Source organism: Onychostoma macrolepis, chromosome 20 (genome assembly GCF_012432095.1).
Source record: "Onychostoma macrolepis isolate SWU-2019 chromosome 20, ASM1243209v1, whole genome shotgun sequence".
NCBI lineage: Eukaryota > Metazoa > Chordata > Actinopteri > Cypriniformes > Cyprinidae > Onychostoma > Onychostoma macrolepis.
In genome coordinates, this window is record NC_081174.1 from 24662024 (window position 1) to 24679936 (window position 17913).

Here is a 17913-nt window from a genome sequence, read left to right on the forward strand (position 1 = left end):
CTCCATATAAGATTCACAATTGTCATGTGTTCTTTTAGAGTGAATCTCAAAAATACATAAAAACAAAACCAACTTATTTGTAATTATAATTACCACAGCTTTCCTGTAGCTCAAATAGTAGAGCATGGCGCTAGCAACGCCAAGATCATGGGTTCGATTCCCAGGGAAAACAAGAGCTGATAAAATGTAAAAACTGTAACTTGAATGCAATGTAAGTTGCTTTGGATAAAAGCGTCTGCTAAATGCATAAATGTAAATTACTAATAAAAAAGAACTCTCATTAGATTTTGGTTATTGTAACTTAGCATTTTTAACTGTTGGTTTAAAGAAAATATGCTGAACACTCACTGTCTGTTGTTAGTTAGTAAATATAGGGTCAATAAAACTTATTATATACAACTGTCTATTCATTTTATGTTGGGGAATTGAACATAAACAGTTATAGAACAATATAGAACAAACCAACCATATAGAAAAGAATTTAAAATGCAAAAAATACATCAGGATTTTTACATTACAATAATGAGAATTGTAAGGGGGGGGGGGTTGTTTAATTACATTTTATTAAAGAAAATTATGCAGAAATGTGATTAAAGAAAATTACACACGTCACTTTTAATGCATTTCATTAATCACTATATTACATTGATGAGAATGTAATGAGAATCATCAATGAAGATAATTAGAATTCCAAACAAATGAAAAAGGAGAAAAAACAAGAGTTTGTTATGTAAATGATCACAATGAAAAAAATCCTTTCTATTGAACTGTATGTAAAAACAGAAGAAAAGTTTCATGAGATCAACCCATGAAAAAATATAATATAATATAATATAATATAATATAATATAATATAATATAATATAATATAATATAATATAATATAATATAATATAATATAATATAATATAATATAATATAATATAATATAATATAATATAATATCCTTCATAGATAGGTAACCTGCTTCTTCCCTGCTGTGAGGAAGTTATGCATTTCAGCTCTGGTGTTTCTGCTTAATTTTTACTGGCTTCAGCAGAGCTGCTTTTCCTTCACTTGATGCTAATTCATATCGTGGCCCTGAGCTCCCAGCTCCATTGTGCCTGGATTGATTGTCTGCTGTAAAAGCCGACTCTCCAAGTAAAGAGCATAATTGCTCTTTGTTTACAGTAATGAATTCAGACATCTCATTGATCTTGACAAAACAATGTTTGAATACCTGCTCTGCAAACCGGCTGCCAAGAGTGCCAAAGGCCTGGAGCGTGTTGGTGGACGCTCACTTGCATTTCCGGTTTTGCACTCTGTAAAGTGACAAAAACGCCACCAGGAGTGATGCTACTGATTCGTGACCTCCATAAAGAATGGCATAAAACATACAAATCATAACAGCAGCCTTATGAGTTATTCAGACAGCCGAAGGGAAGGAGTATTTGCGCACTGAATAAGACACACGACATAACGCTTGGCAGACCTCATGGCCCCCTGACGTGTTAGCACTCATATTTTAGAAGGAAAAGATGGGTGGCGGGCAGGTGTCCAGCTGAGATCAAGAGGTCAGGCATCGCTCGGAGCAAAGCCGCAACGACTCTCGGATAATTGCTTCAGTGACCTCCTGAAGCCCTCCATCAGTAATGGCAATTTTATAACACACCAGAGATATTTCCTTTCCTGCTAGAGTATAACTGGGTAAGTGAAAGGTTCTATCCTGACAAACAGAGGAACAGACAAAAGGATTTAAAGCTGAAGCCCACAGGCGGTGGATTGGTTGATATTGGATAGCGAGGCTACTGGAAGGTTAAAAAAAAAAAACCTTGCTAGTGATTCCAGTAAATAAATTGCATGTTTGTTTTGACAGGGCTTTGGAATAATCTCTCTATGTCATCACACACGCAACATAGAAAACAACACCTCTGCGTACAATAACCGATGACAGACAGTTTATGGTTTCAATCTGACAACCGAGTCCAGCCGCTAATATTGTGCATCATAAGTGTAGAACATTGATCTTGGTCCAGAAAGGCTCTTCTTCATCACACAAGTCATTGATCTGTCAGAGTATTCAGATGAGATAAACTTCTAAAGATTTTAATAATTCCCTTTCTTGCTGGATTTGTCTGTAATGTCAGTGCTGAAAAAAAAAAAAAAATCAGCTTAAAGTCGGTTAGAATTTTACAGTAATACTGTAATATAGATTTTAGAATTTTTTTAAGAATAGATTTTTTTCTGATTTGCAAAAACAGCCTAATATTACCTAATTTAATTATGCTGGGTTCAAAAATATAAACAAACAAACAAACAAACAAACAAAAACCACCATTTTTTTGTACAATTTACTTTTACTGTATATATATATATATATATATATATATATCAACTTGTATGCAATTATTAAAATAACAAAAGTATCGTTTAACTTAATTCATAAATTAATTTTAAATCTTCAAAGGAGTGGAAAAAGTGGAAATCGGGATTAGGTCTTAAGAACCAATTATACATGTAAAAATCTGAGAACTGAACAAATAGTTGTAAAGATAGGAATCATGTCTTTGTAGCTGTTTTTCTGATGTTTAAGTCAATAAACGTCAATGTATATATATATATATTGAGAAAGAGAAGACTCCATGTTGCTGTACAGACAAAGATAATAAAATTGAAAAAAAAATCACAAAGATATCCAACATTACCACACAAACACAGATAAAAGCAAAAAAAAGCTAGGTATTCACATCATATTTTGTCAGAAAGTATGACATGCAAAAGCAAAACATCACCCCAAAATTAGTAAGAAGAAACAAGTATTGGATTTGATTCAGCAAATATGATGAAGAACAATGTTATCAATGTGCTGCTTTAGTTACTCAGTATTAACTTATTGAATAAATTGCTAAATATAACACTCACAATCGTTCTGAATTTATACTATATAACCAGCTCTGCTCAGCTGACTCCTGTCAGCTTTCTGCTCATGCCGTGTGTGATGTTTGGGTAATAGGGCTCCGCCATTCAGACGCGGTCACCGATTTCTCTGACTTATCAGATGAGATGCTCGGCCACGTCAGCCGGGCCGGCGATATCAGACCTCCTGTCACTCAGCTGCGGCCCGCGTCGTTACTCACTCCGCCAGAGTGACGGAGAAAATAGCAAGACAAGAAAGAGAATGAAAGGGGTCAACAAATGGATAAAAAGAAACAAAAATAGACTTTGAATAAGATCACCGGGGAGTTCGCCTAGTGTTGACATTTACGAGAGCTGATGGCAATCGCCTGCCGCACTGGCATCTGCCATGCTGATGATTTGCCGAGCACAACTCATCCTCGCCACCAAATTAAGTCTTGAATCGAAATTGGCTATGGCAATAGGCTTCCATAGAGGTCTTGAGGGATTGGCAAGTAATGAGGTCAATTGATTTTCTTCTCCACTGGGTGTTATGTTTTGTCAAAACAGTTACCTATTCTTCTTTAGGCGCTCCATAAATCGTTCCTCTACTGACAGCTTAAGAAAGGTTATTGTTGTTGTTGTTGTTTCAATATAAATGCTAAAGGATGCTCACATCTGCATAATGGCTAATGGGAGATGGATTCATTCATTTTTAAATGCCTTTTTAACAAACGAAAACTCACATGATCTGGAGTCACTAGTTAGATTAGCTAAAACTTTTTCAATGTTGGAAAAAGCACCCATTATGTAGTACATCCCAAACAAACAAATAAATGCAGAATAAAATAAAATAAATTAAAAAATAAATAAAATTAATTAAAATTAAAAATATATTTTTAATTTATATATATATATATATATATATATATATATATATATATATATATATTAAAAATATTGAACTAATTGAACTAACTATATAAATAATTAAATAAAATGCAAAGCATTCTACCATTGGACTATAGGGATCAAGGTGGTTTACTAGTTGCTCAAAAAGTACTCAGTAATTTTGATTAGTGAGTTTATCTATTTTTAGCTCTATTATTATTTAGCTGCTGTGCTTTGAAGGGGATGAATTTAGAGGCAAAACTTCTCCGTGAGGCTTTTAACGTCAGAACGCACAGAAATCTTTTTGCGACGCTTTGAAGCAGCACCTTTCATCATAAAGCACCTCCACTACACTCAAAACACAGATAAATAAACCCACAATACATTTCAGGGCAATTACTGTTGGACTCCAAATGTTTTTTAATTTCTGGCCTATCATCATGTTCCATAAGCATTGCGTTTTTAAGTTAAAACACATCTTGAAACTCCATTCTGTCAAGCTGTTTTTGAACACAAGAACATCCCTAACAAAACATGCATTTGAACATGGATCCAGCTCACTCCTTGACTTTATTTCAGGAAAAAAAAGGGTTCAAATATATACCATAGTTAACAATCAGCCATGTCAGAGTTTGATAAATCACTTTTGAGCGGATAATCCTTTTAGCCTTTCTGCAATGATTGCATCCAGTTTGATTCAGCGTTTGTTTTTTCCCATTCGATACAGCATACATTTCCCTCACGAACCTGGCACTCACCTTTCCTTCATTTTCTTATCATTGCCACAAATAGCTCAGAACAATGGGCAAAGAAATGAACAGCGGAAGGTGAGACACGTCTAGGTTCAGCTGCTGAAATAAATGTGTGAGCTTGGGATCCCAATCAGTCATCCTGAGAATTCAGAAAGCAAGCAGTATTAAACCGGCTACCCTGAGAAAATCGAGCAAGGATCTCCCTCCATGCATCTCAAGAGATGCCACACCGGGAGAATTGTTAGCACACAGGGGGTTATGCAAATTCTACCGCTCAATAAACAGACTTAATATGAAAAAGGTACATAAAACCCAGAAAAGCGGGGCTTTTAACAAAGCAAATAAATTGAGGAAATCTGGAATCAAGAAAGCTTGTTCGTTTAATGTTGGCACTAATGGACTCAGGATCAAAGCTGAACAACTACATACTAATTAAGGCTATATATTGACAATATATTTGTGAAGATCTTGCTGCTAATGTAAAATTAAGCAACATTATTGCTTTTTATTTGGTCATTAAGTTCCCCCATTATATTAGTTTTGCTGAGTGTGTTAAGAAATATCTAATTGGTGGAAATGGACAGCAGTGGAAATCGTCTATTTAAATCACTTAATTCAAAACTCTGATTCAGTTTCATCACACAAAATATTTACAGAAGGCTCTGCGAAGCATTTGTCATGTATTGGAATGTTTTAGTAAATCATACGCAGATAATATTTTTATTTACTAAATAATACTAAATAATTTTATATTGGTGAATAGAAATGTTACTTTACCTTGCAGCATTAAACACGTCTTGAATCTACTTGGTAGCTGTTCTTTTTGATTTATTAAAAAAAATTATAATAATAAAAAATAAATAGATGCAGAAGCCATGTTTGGTTAAAAAAAAAATCTATATTTTTAAATAAGAAAATAAATATATTTATATTAAATTAAACAAACACTATAAAATAAATACATTAAAAACTAATTTAAATTAATTAACATACATAAATAAATAAATGTATTTATTTTACATTAAATAAGTACAATAAAATAAATATTTAATATCGAATTAAAATAAATGAATTTGTTAATTCATAAATAATTAACTATATACAGTATATTTTACATTCATTTGAACAGTCAATTAATCAATCAATCAATCCATTCTGCAGTGAACTCATATCAAGATACACTAAATAGCCTAAATAGTAAAGAGATTTGTTTTTGGTTATAACACCCTGCCCTAGTACAGGCAATTGAGATCTGCAGAGCATAACGATAACTCTAGCATCAATAAGATGATGCACTGTAATTAAACAAGGCTTGATTGATTATGAGAGTCACTGCTAATGTTCTCAGAAACTCATCAGTATAGCTGCTAATAGAGGCTTTCATTAGGCTGGACTCTCTGGCTACAGTTGAGAAGCACGCAGGTTTGGGACAAGTATAATAACGAAAAGGAGGTGACTCAAAATCACCAGCTGTCAGAAGACAGCATAAGTCCTACAAACCTGCCATGACCCAGTCATCTTAGTAGAGGCCTGTTACAATCCTCTGCATGAGAACAGAGACTGGGGCTTGACACAAACAGAGACTAGCTGAGATTTCTGTTAGCATATGTCACACCGCACAGCTATGACAGCTGATGTGGAGGTAAGCACCAGGGATGAGAATCCGCCCAGCGCCCACATAGCAGAGATTACTATGATGTGAAATTTTCATAGTCCACATGCTTTAGCTGCTCACTATCATTACTGTAAAGTCTGTGTAATAGAGATGGCATTTAATATTTAAAATAGCATGCAAGATGAATAAAAAGCAATCGTACGAGGTACTGAAGCTCTCATTGCAGCTCCTAGTGAGCTCACTTGCTGTCTACATAGATAACTAGCTTCTGAAGCAACAAACTATCTATCTATCTATCTATCTATCTATCTATCTATCTATCTATCTATCTATCTATCTATCTATCTATCTATCTATCTATCTATCTATCTATCTATCTATCTACTTACCTATGATGACAGTTAATACATTTATAATGTTACAAAATATTTCTATTTAAAAGAAATGCTATTCTGCTTAACTTTCTATTTGACAAAGAATCCAGAAAAAGATGGTATAACAATAAAAATAAAAGTTTCTTGAACCACAGATCGGCATATTAGAATGATTTCTGAAGGATCACGTGAAGGCTTCAGTGCTAAATTTATCTTTGCCATCACAGGAATGATAATAATAATAATAATAAAAAAAAGGAAAACAGTTATTTGAAATGAATGAAATGAAATTATTAATACTTTACCATTTTTTATAGTATTTTCAAGAATCAGACACTTCTTTCAAAAACATTAAAAAATAATACATATAGGACCTTTTTATTTGCAGTCTGAACAAGGGGGAAATAAAAAAATATATAATAAGTAATTTCAAAAATAATCACACAAGAGGTCAAAGAAGAAACACTTATGTGATCATACCACAGAGTGAAAATATAAATGGACAGAAAAGATTTGAGTGATCATAATGCATCTCCCAAAGGACAACTGCGCTGGTCATTCCAGACCTACACCGGTGCAGAATAATCAGCTCTCCTGTGTTCTCATTGGTGGAGGAGTGGGAGGAGACTAGCAATCAACCAACCCTCACTCTCTTTCTATCTCTGGCTAAAATACCCAACATTTAGCTACTCTATGGCATAAAAACAGCTAATTAGCTCTGACTAAGTTATTTTGTTTAGTTAAAAATGAGTCACTGTAGCTGAATTTAACTCTGCTTCCTTACATTCACATTTAAATGGCTATTCTGCATTCTGTTTGCTCAAAAATAAAATTGTGTCATTGTTTCGCAACCTCATGTTGTATAAGTTTCTTTCTTCTGTGGAACACAAATGAAGATATTTTTAAGAACGTTGGTAACCGAACAGTTTCAGTTGGTTCCCATTGACTTCTCTTGCATTTTTTCTCCACAAACTGGAAGTCCAGTAAGAACTGAAACTGTGTTTTGTTCCCAGCATTCTTCAAACTATCTACTTTTATGTCTCACAGAAGAATGTATGATATACAGTACAGGTTCAGGATGACAAGAAGGTGAGTAAATGTTGACAGAATTTTCATTTTTTGTTGGACTATCCCTTTAATTCAAATTCAAAAACTGATTTGAAATTTTTAAAATCCATTCTCAATTCAACTCAGAATGGCACACAACCCTGAAACGGGAGCAGGTCTTTTGACTAGACTGTCTATTGGAAAGCCTTCTGGTTACACAGTCTGCTCATGGTCAGTCAGATCCCAGGGCCGTGCGACATCAGTGCTGCTCTGGTGTGCTGGACACAGCTCATTTGCTGATGCATCCATGCATACGAGAGCCCCACTCTCCCCTTCATATCTGTGTCTGTGTGAAAGAGAGAGAGAGCAGAGGTTTGGCCAACTGACTGCCAACACTCTCTCCTTCTCTCTCACTGTGAAGGAGAAATCTGCCCAGGAACAGTTCCCAGCGCCCCAGAGGTGGACTCTCGAAAATGAATACGAGCCAGTCATTCAGCTAAACCACACAAAGGACTTGTGTGGAGAATGTCAGTTAGATGTATGCTATTTCAGTACATTTGCAGTGTGTATGGTAGTATAAAAGTATGGAAGCTTATTTCCACCATGGAATAAAATTTGCGACTTTCACAATTTTACAATTCAGAGTTTTTTGTCTCTGAGAAGAAAAGTGTTATTGCAATGTGCAAAAAGTGCAAACTGTGAGATAAAAAGTCTCAATTATGTCTTTAAGTTTTTTATTGCTTGGTGGAAACGAACTTCTTTGCAATTTTTTGTTTATATCTCACAATTCTTTTATTTGCAGAATTGAGAGTTAAAATTGTGAGAAAAAAGTCTGAATCGTGAGATATGAACTCAGAATTGTGAGAAAAAAATCTGAATGATCACAATTCTGACTTTGTGTTTATATCTCAAAATTCTGACTTTTCTTCTCAGAGTTTTGAGTTAATATCTTGAATTTAAACTTATTTTTAAGCTTAGGTCTTGCAATTCTCAAAATTAAGACTTTTCTCTCAATCCTTAGAACAGAAAGGTCTGAATTGTGAGATATGAACTCGGAACTGCAAGGAACTGCAAGAAAAAAAATCATAATTGTGAGACAGAATTGTTTTTGTTTTTAATTTCTTGGCAGAAAAAATATTTCTCGCAATTCTGAGTTCATATCTCACAATTCAAACTTATTTTCTCAGAATTACAAGAAAAAAAATGTGAGACCAATAAGTTGCAATTACAGTTTCTACATTTTGTTCTGTGTCAGAAATAAGCTTCATACAAAATAGTTTTGTTTCAGGTGAGTCCTATTTTCTGCATATGACACGAGTGGGGACAAAAACGTCTCCTCTTCCTCTTGTCTACAGCACTGCAGACACTGGTGGATAGCAACACAACAGACCTCACGAGTACTCAGGGCAGAAGGTGAGGGAGAGAGCATTAATCACAGATGAGAAGTGTTATCCCACCATCCCTCTCTCTTCCCCTCTTCTCCTCTCTCTCTTTCCCACAATGCACTCGCTGTAAGCAGCAGCAGATACAAGTGCATACTCTGTTTCTTCACAAGCACCTGTGGAAATTAACACACTCTCCTCTAAAGGACCTCCAAAGTTGGTGTCTGCAGAATGGTTATTCAAAAATAAGTTTGAAGTCCACTGTGACATCTTCAAATGAGGAAATATATCACACAAGTTCTGCCATATAAATCTGATCTGCTCAAATGGCTTAGGATTTAGTCAGAGGCCCGCAGAAACATCTTCTAAAAGTTAACAATAAAAAAACTTAACCAGGTCCTAACCTGCATTCGACAACATTTTTCTTTCACATTGTACAGGGGAGCCCAGCCACTAATAATGCCCACCTGCACCACACAGCTGTATATTAGCTGTATAGCTGTATATAAAGTTCACATGGAACAGCATTTGCAACCTATTTTACAGTAATGTATATGAAACTATGCTTTTTATGCTATGGATGTTACTCACAGTAAAGGGACAGTTCACACAAAATAAAAATTATTTAATAATTTCTTATCGTTCCACATCTGCTCGCTTCTGTGGGACACACAATAAGATATTGAATAATGTTTCAACTGTTTTGTCTATGGAAGTCAATGGGGTCCAAAACAACATTGGCCCCATTAAATTTCATTGTATGAACAAAAAAAAAAATACAAATTTTGGAATATCATGAGGGTAAGATGATGAGGAAATTTGTTTTTGTTTGAACCCTTTTTACTTTAAAAATTTAGATAGTCCATTTTGATTTCTTCTTGACCTCAACATCAAGCCATTCAACAAGTCTCTTTATTTCAACAAAAATACAGTAATACTACAATATAATATTTCAATAAAAAAAATGTTGTTTTCTATTTTAATATATTTTAAAATATAATTTATTCCTGTTATGCAAAGCTGAATTTTCAGCAGCCATTACTCCAGTCCTCAATGTCACATTATTATAATATGTTGATTTGGTGCTCAAGAAACATTTCTTATTATTATCAATGTTGAAAACAAAGTTGCACTGCTCAATATTTTTTAGAAACCATGACCGTGATTTTTTTTCAGGTTTCTTGGGTAAATAGAAAGAAATCTTTTGTAACATTCTAAATGTCTTTACTGTCACTTTTGATCAATTTAATGCATCCTTACTGAATAAAAGTATTAAAACCTTTCAAAAATCTTGCTGACCCCAAACTTTTAAACAATAGTCTATATGATTGCCTGCAAATTTGCTCTTTAATATGCAGGAAGGGATATAAGCCTAGTCTTTTGCATCAATCATGCTCATTTAGAGAAAATAACCTCAGATATCATTTAAATAAAATTCTGCATACCACCTGCTTTCTGCAGCCAGAGAAAAGCGTGTTAATTGCACCAAGCAAACAGCGCTGAGTTTTGTAAATAAAGTGCATTCTATAATAAGATTCATTTGCATAGGAAAGAGGCGTGTCTGCACTGAAAAGAATGACAGCTGACTTAATGACTTCATTTAAATGCGTATGCCAGCGCACAAACCACTAGGTCAAGTTGGACAGCGAGTGGTTAGAGAATATTTTTCCTGGGAAATTCCATGCTAAACTGCATGGTGAGATTTCAGTGCATTGGCCCTGCAAAGACAGAAGGATTATCACGAAGCGATCGGTGTACGATTCCCGATGCTCACACCACGGGCCTTTCATTATCATACAACTCTACTTAATTACTTTCAGACTGACGCTCCCTTACTGTGTAATGATGCATGCAGCCTTACTAATGTCTGAGATGCTTGTAAATGAATGGTCGAAGGCTCCACATCCATTTCGGCTGGGAGAGAAACCTAATTAACTGAAGGTGCCGCACTGTTGCTCTGACGCGGGAAAACAATGGGACCAAAGGCGCATCTCGGAGCCCGCTGCAGGTGTCGTTCGGGAAAAAAAAAAAAGCCAGAAGTGGCTGGCTAGCAGTGAAATGACAGCACTCCCTCCCAGATGCCTCCTCTGTAATCCACATAATTATCTCTGTGTGTGAAGATCGAGCTGTCATTACTGTAGTTCACATCAACGCCCTTTCAACAAGCCACATCCATCTCCATATTACTGAATCGAATTAACCTCCAGGTTATTTTCATTAATAAATATGAGATAAGAAATTATTACTTGGACACTTTGTGTTCTGTCAAATGACAGTGTTTTAGCGAAAGAGAAGACAAGCGAAATTTGCTGATCAATTGTGTTCTTGTCAGCTAGATAAAATGAGAAGTGGGAAGAGGGAGCGAGAGAGCGGTTGTCTCCATAGTTAACCGATCAAAGAGGCACTTATTCGCTTTAGGAGAAAATAATGAACGAGTCAATTTTTCAACACCCCGATTTCTGTGTGGGGAACAAAGACGATCATTATGTATCTGGGAGCTTGAGGGGATGATTGAAAATGTTGTCTATGCATTCAGACACAACTGTGTATCTGGGGAGGGTCTGAAACATAAGAAACAGCACTGGCGTGTATTTCTAGGATCAATTATGAATTTCTTCTCTGAGATGTTGCTGCAAACAAAGACGTTTCCAGAGAAAACACATTATGAATGAGCATCTGAGGTCACCTGGTTGCATAAACAAGACTGTTGCTACACTGCAGATAAAGCTCTGGAAGAACTTGTGCCTCAGCCGTAACAGTCTTGACAAATGCTTTTGAATTTTGCTGAATGAAATGGATTTAAACAGCAAATATTATGTAATGGATAATGTACTGACACATACAGCCATCATCACTAATACTGTTGTTTTGTATCGCCCTGAAAGAGTCTATTATGCAATGGATGATTGGCTGAGCGTACACTATCTGGATAATTACACAGCCGCTAACCAAATAAGTAAAGATATGGACATGAAATATATTAATATCATTATATACACTATGATTCAAAGGTTTGGGGTGAGTATGATTTTTAAGAAATTAATACTTTTATTCAAGGCATAAAAGGATGGTTGCACTACATTTATCAAGGGTGCATTAAAATTAAATGAATTTATGAATTTAATTAAATTAAATTCATTCACAATATTCAAAAAGATTTTCATTTCAAATATAATGTATGGAGCTTTCCACAAAAGCATGAAGCAGAAAACTGTTTTCAACATTGATAATAGTAAGAAATGTTACCTGAGCACCAAATCAGCATATTAGAATGATATCTGAAAATTCAGCTTTGACATCACAAGAATAAATTATACATTCAAAAAAGTTTTGAAAACCAAACCCCCAAAAACCCCACAATATTATTGTTTTACTGTTTTAGTCAAATAAATGAAGCCTTATTGAGCATAATAGAGTTTTTTTTTTTTTTTTTACGAAAAAAAAGCTCAACTTTTGAATGGTGGTGTATATTATATAAATATCATATTGTATATTATTGATATCACAAAATATGAAATTATTTTATTGTTACGGCCAATGAATGATAAATAGTTAATACCAAAGTTCTTTACAATTTTGTCCAAATAAAACAGTATAAATTAAAATGAACTTCAAGTGAATTCAGGCATCACATCATCATAAAATACAGCATAAAAAAATGTATATTTATACCAAGATTGGCTAAATATTACAATTAACTGTGTTTAGTTATTAGTTTTATTAATATTCAATGAATATTAGATGAAGCAAAAGTAATCTAAATGTAAAAACAGGGAAACAAGCTTGACCGATTAACTGTCAAATAGTTTATATATTCTACGCTGATAAATATATTAAAAAATCTATCTCTGCTAATGCCCATATGGTACTGATATCCATATGTATATTGCAGACTACTGAACAAACATGTTCCATGTCACAACATTTTAAACAACTTGAAATCCATAACAAAGAAACTTCAAGAAACTTGAAGCAATAAAGTTAGCTCATCTCAGCTTGGTGGGTTTAAGGAACAACCCAAAGTGTGACTCTCCAAAGGGACACCATGAACAAAATGCTAGCAATAAACTTCAGGCCTTGATATTGTTTTACACTCCGTAGGAACAGTCTCAGCAGCAGCCAGTGGTGGGACTCAACTCGCTTCTGCTGACACAGACATATGTCTCGTCCCTTTCAAAGCTTCAGAGAGAGCTTAATTCAATCATTGTCATATTGATCCTGGCACCATGCGTTCTCCCGACACTGGCCTACTGTAACAGCCTCTGTGTTTAGAAGACTAAGCATTATTGAACATGCAATGACTTCAACGGCTTCCTACATAATATCTGACAGCCCCTAACGATATTTCTTATTCCGCATATGAAAGTGTTCTTTGTGACCCATCAGAAAGAAAAATCACAAATGAGATCTCTTTAATATCTCCTAGACAGCAATGAAATTAAATGGAGGGCAAATGGTAACCTTCTCTGGCTTTCAATAAGAATTTTTTTTATTAAATTCTTCCACATTCACTCTACAGCTCTATACTCCTACATTTTCATAAACGGTCTCATTTCTATAATTTCTTAATTTTTTATTTTCATAGTTTATTATTATTATTATTATTATTATTATTATTACAGTTTGTGTATAATAATAATAATAATAAGAAAAATATTACATTATATTTATTTATTTTTAAACAATATTTGTTTAATAATATTATCAAATTATTATTATTTGTTTAGAAGCTTTAATATATAGGCCTATATTTTTATAATTACTATAATCTTTTATAATAATCTCATATTGACAGAAACAGTACACTGACAGTTTTCAATAAAATTAAATAGACTCAAACATTTTAAAACATACATCCACATTCATTCCATAGTTCTTTACTCATACTTTTCCATCAACTGTCTTTATATATATATATTTTTATTTCTATTTCTATTTCACTGTTATAAATGACTCAATTAACAATTTTTAGTTCCTAAAATGTTCTGGAAACACTAGTGTTTGGTTCTCTGAATGTTCCCAGAATGGACTGTTTGTTATCCATGAATCTTTAGGTAAAGAGAATGTTCCCTTTAGGTTTAAAGAACAATTCCCTAAAATAAAGGATCTGTTCAGACGGTACTTCAACACAAGGAACAGTAAAAAAAAAAAAAAAAACACACTGAAGCCAAATTCCCTCAGGTTCACAGTCAGAAGGTGAAGCTCCCTCGAGAAGCAGGTGTGCTTCAATATTGTCATTTCAACAGCGACACGTTCAGATCTGTTTCATCAACACACGCCTAATTACATGGCATGTGTGAAGTCATTATAAAACACCTCAGCAGCCTTGGGATTCTCTCATACTCAAGCAAACTCACGAGAAGCTCTGTAATTATGAGAACATGGAGAGAAAAAATGAAATAGGTATTTTTTATATCTATCTATGTGGGTGTGTAATCCCGCCCCCCCAAACTGCACATAGCTTCCTGCAGTTGATCAGACCATCAATAGGGAATAGTGGTTCCTGCTTTCCTCTCTGGAGAGGGGGCACCACAAAGCCACTAAAAGCTCCCACCAGGCTCTCTGTCGGCACAGACACGCAGCTGCCTTTCTCCTCCACTATTCGCTGTATAATATCTCCACAGGAACATCAGTCCTAACAGAGGAAGGTCTATAAATACCGGGGTGAATGGAGCCGATACCTGCCTGTGCTCTGTTACAGCTCTTTATGAGACTCCGGTGGTCACCATTAAAGTTACTGACCACCTGACATCACACCTGATAAGATATACGGGTCTCACAAAGAAATGCTCTCATCTCGCACTGTAATCATTTTACTTGAGGTATTATGCACAAAAAACATATCTGTATACAAACAGTGTTTACAACTGTTGCCTTTAAAATGTGCAGTAGATGACAAACATGTATTGCAAATATATTTGCAACATATATTTGTATTGGTAATATTTGTCATGAAATTGGGAATTCCTGTGGTGTGGCAATCCTTACTTCATGTAAAACTGTTTAAAAATGTTTTTTTTTTTTGCTTATTCACAGTAGTAGTAATAGTAGTAATATATTGTCATACATAAATTATTATATTTTAAAATATGTACATTACAAATAAAAAATACAATTCATAGTATATTATTATTATATAGGGCTGTGCCTTTACAGCTGGTACCTCAGATACTCTGCTACAAACATCTGTTTGGTTTTGATTATCATGCCTGTTGTGCTGAAATCATGTGTTTTAAAGCCATATTAGTTTAAATTTCTGATATACGGTTTTCTGAGAGCACACAGCCGAAGAACGCACACAGAAAATAACTGGGTTGTCCTTTTTTACGTTTTCTGGGTTGGCCAATTATAGCACTTAACCACGGAAAAAGTCCGATTTTCATGATATATCCCCTTTAAAAAACTAATATAATATTTACAATTATTGACTACACTTTAGCTAAAGTAGAAACACTAAGTCAATTAAAATAAAAACTTTAAAAAAATATATAAAAACTGAAGGAAAAAAGCGAAAGTATCATTTCATACTGCAGGATACTGCTGTCACTACTTGAAATTTCATGTCAACTACCCATTTAACATCTGTAATGTGATTCCTTTTCAAGTGAAACATAATATTTGGCTCAAACTACTGTGTACGACTTCACTGCATTCATTTGGATTTGACTGGATCGTGAAAAGTAGGCTATGATATTATTGGTTATCATTTTTCCTTGCCCCTGCGGCCTTGGTTCCATCAACAGAAAACAAAAATCTTTTGGTTAGAAATCAAAAGATATTACAGCTCGATTATGAAAACAAACAAAATAACGTACGCTGATGAATCATGCAGTAAACAGGGTCAATTTTGATTTCATGTTGCGTTGGAAAAACAGCAATAAATTAGATTTCGGTGTGCGAGAATGAAAGCCGAGGGATAGTCTTGTACAGGCTTGTAATCAGAGAATTGCTGTATCCACATTGGAGGGGGTTCACTTCACTATTGCATTAGAGATGCTGATTGTTGAGGGGGGGTAGAAGCAGGTGTCGCAGGTAATGGAAGAGATAAAGAATAAAGACTCGGAGGAAGGCATCATGCTGAGCTCCTATTAACAACCCGCATTCAAGCAATATCAGCACTGGAGCCCAGCCAAACTTCTCAATGCCTCTCATATTCAGAAGCATTTCCTGAACCGTTATTTACAACCGAGCTGGTGTAATCAACTGGTTAGGTTTTAAATAGACAAAAACAAATGCGCTGCACCGAATTTGACTCTAAACAAGAGCTTCTCATACTCGGCAACAGTCAATTTTACATTTTAGCTGTCACTGTACACCCAACACTTCACTGCAGAATTCCATGCATAATAAAGGACTATATATATTTAATACCAGGAGCTGCAATCGCAAGCACAGCAAAAGGATAGAAAAGCCTGTAAAGGATTAGACTGTACTCACAGCCAGGATAATCTGCAAGGAACTGTGGGCCACCTCCACATACTGGTACTCCAGCAGACAGCCGGCGATGCTGATGTAGCGGTGGTCCTCCGGGGCCCAGGAAGGAGGAGGGGTCACGGGGGTCACCCTGCACCCCGGGCCGTTCTCCATCCACCAGGAGCGATGCATGGAGATGTTGAAGGTCATAATCAGGTCTGTGTCCTGCAGGAGAGAAGAATGAGTCAGAAGAGACGCTTTATTAAATATTACCTACATGCAAGTGAAATTTATAGTTTCTGAATAATCACTTATCTATAGTGCAAACTTCAGGAAACAAGTGGAATGGCACCAGAAATATGAGTATATTCAGAACAAATGCCAAAGATCATCTTTTAAAAATGGTAAAGTTAGTCCATTTCCTGGCAATCGAGTGATTTCAATTATGCATTCAAGCTTATGAGATGTAATACTCTGAACACTGACTTATTTAACAATGTGGGTCAAAGAACAAGCACTCCAGAACATTTTAATCAAGCTAAATCCAGTCCACTCTCGTTTATTGACGGCTAAGAGAGCAAGGAATTTCTCTCTAGTGAGAGGCCTCGCATTCTAACCTTTATGATTTCATGAATTTGTTTATATTAAAATAATCATATATTCTGGCTCACGATCAGTGTAATACTTACGCTCGCGATTTAAGAAGTCAGACGTTGTCTGACACTGGAAATAGCATCCCTAGCAGCCACCGAAGGGCTTGCATTTTGTTGTTTTATTAATCAGTTTGAAGCTTTTTAACATTTTGAGGCGCAATTATTTAAGTGGCTCTTATGTGGTTAATTTTGAGATGTCAAAGGGACTCGCAGAGCATGCAACCAGCCAACACATACTTATAAATGTGGCATGAGATTAATTCCACGATCAAGTGGCGGAAGAAATCACATTTCTCAAATCCCAAATTCACTTTTGTGTGCCATTTTTCAGCCTTAATGATCTGCACGCTGGCGACTGAAGTGTTTGCAATATCCTGGGTCATTTGAGTGAATGCCAGTTACACAAGCGGAGGATTATTCACCAGGGCTTTGAGTACGCAGAGAACATATTCAAACAAATCCATCAGTCTTAAGAAACACACGCCAAGCCTAGACACAAAGCAGGAAGAAAGAAACTGAGCTCTAACTCTCACACCTACAGATGAACGACTGCATAAATGTGATGCACGCGCCGAGTGCTCCGAGAAATCCCTCTAAAGAGCAGCGATCATGCATTTTAAAGCCAGATTTCAGGTCCTACAAGTGTTGAAGCTTGGCATTGAGCGTGCTATTCATGTAGGAACCTGAAGCTCCCCAGGAGACATTTTCCTCCTGAGGAAAAACAACAACAACAACAACAGCTTAGAAGCACAGTCTTAAGAAGTGCCTAAAGAAATAAAAATAAGAATTTTTCTGACTTTCAGTTCAAGTCTTTTAGATTTTAGGTCAGCTAGTGTAGCACTAAAAACTGACAAAATCAATCTTTAGAAATCTTTAAAAAAACAGACTTTTGTCCAATCGGTGATCATGATA

At 35.2% G+C, this 17913-nt stretch overlaps 1 protein-coding gene across 3 annotated transcripts in view; it reads right to left on the minus strand.

Annotated features, from left to right (window-relative positions):
* The window catches only part of nkain2 (sodium/potassium transporting ATPase interacting 2), a 159992-nt gene that overhangs the window by 24363 nt on the left and 117716 nt on the right, over positions 1 to 17913 (minus strand). For all 3 annotated transcript variants that reach the window (XM_058755953.1, XM_058755951.1, XM_058755950.1), the window contains one exon: positions 16373 to 16573. In XM_058755953.1, coding sequence (XP_058611936.1) covers positions 16373 to 16573 — 201 coding nt within the window. The remainder of the gene's footprint in view (positions 1 to 16372; positions 16574 to 17913) is intronic.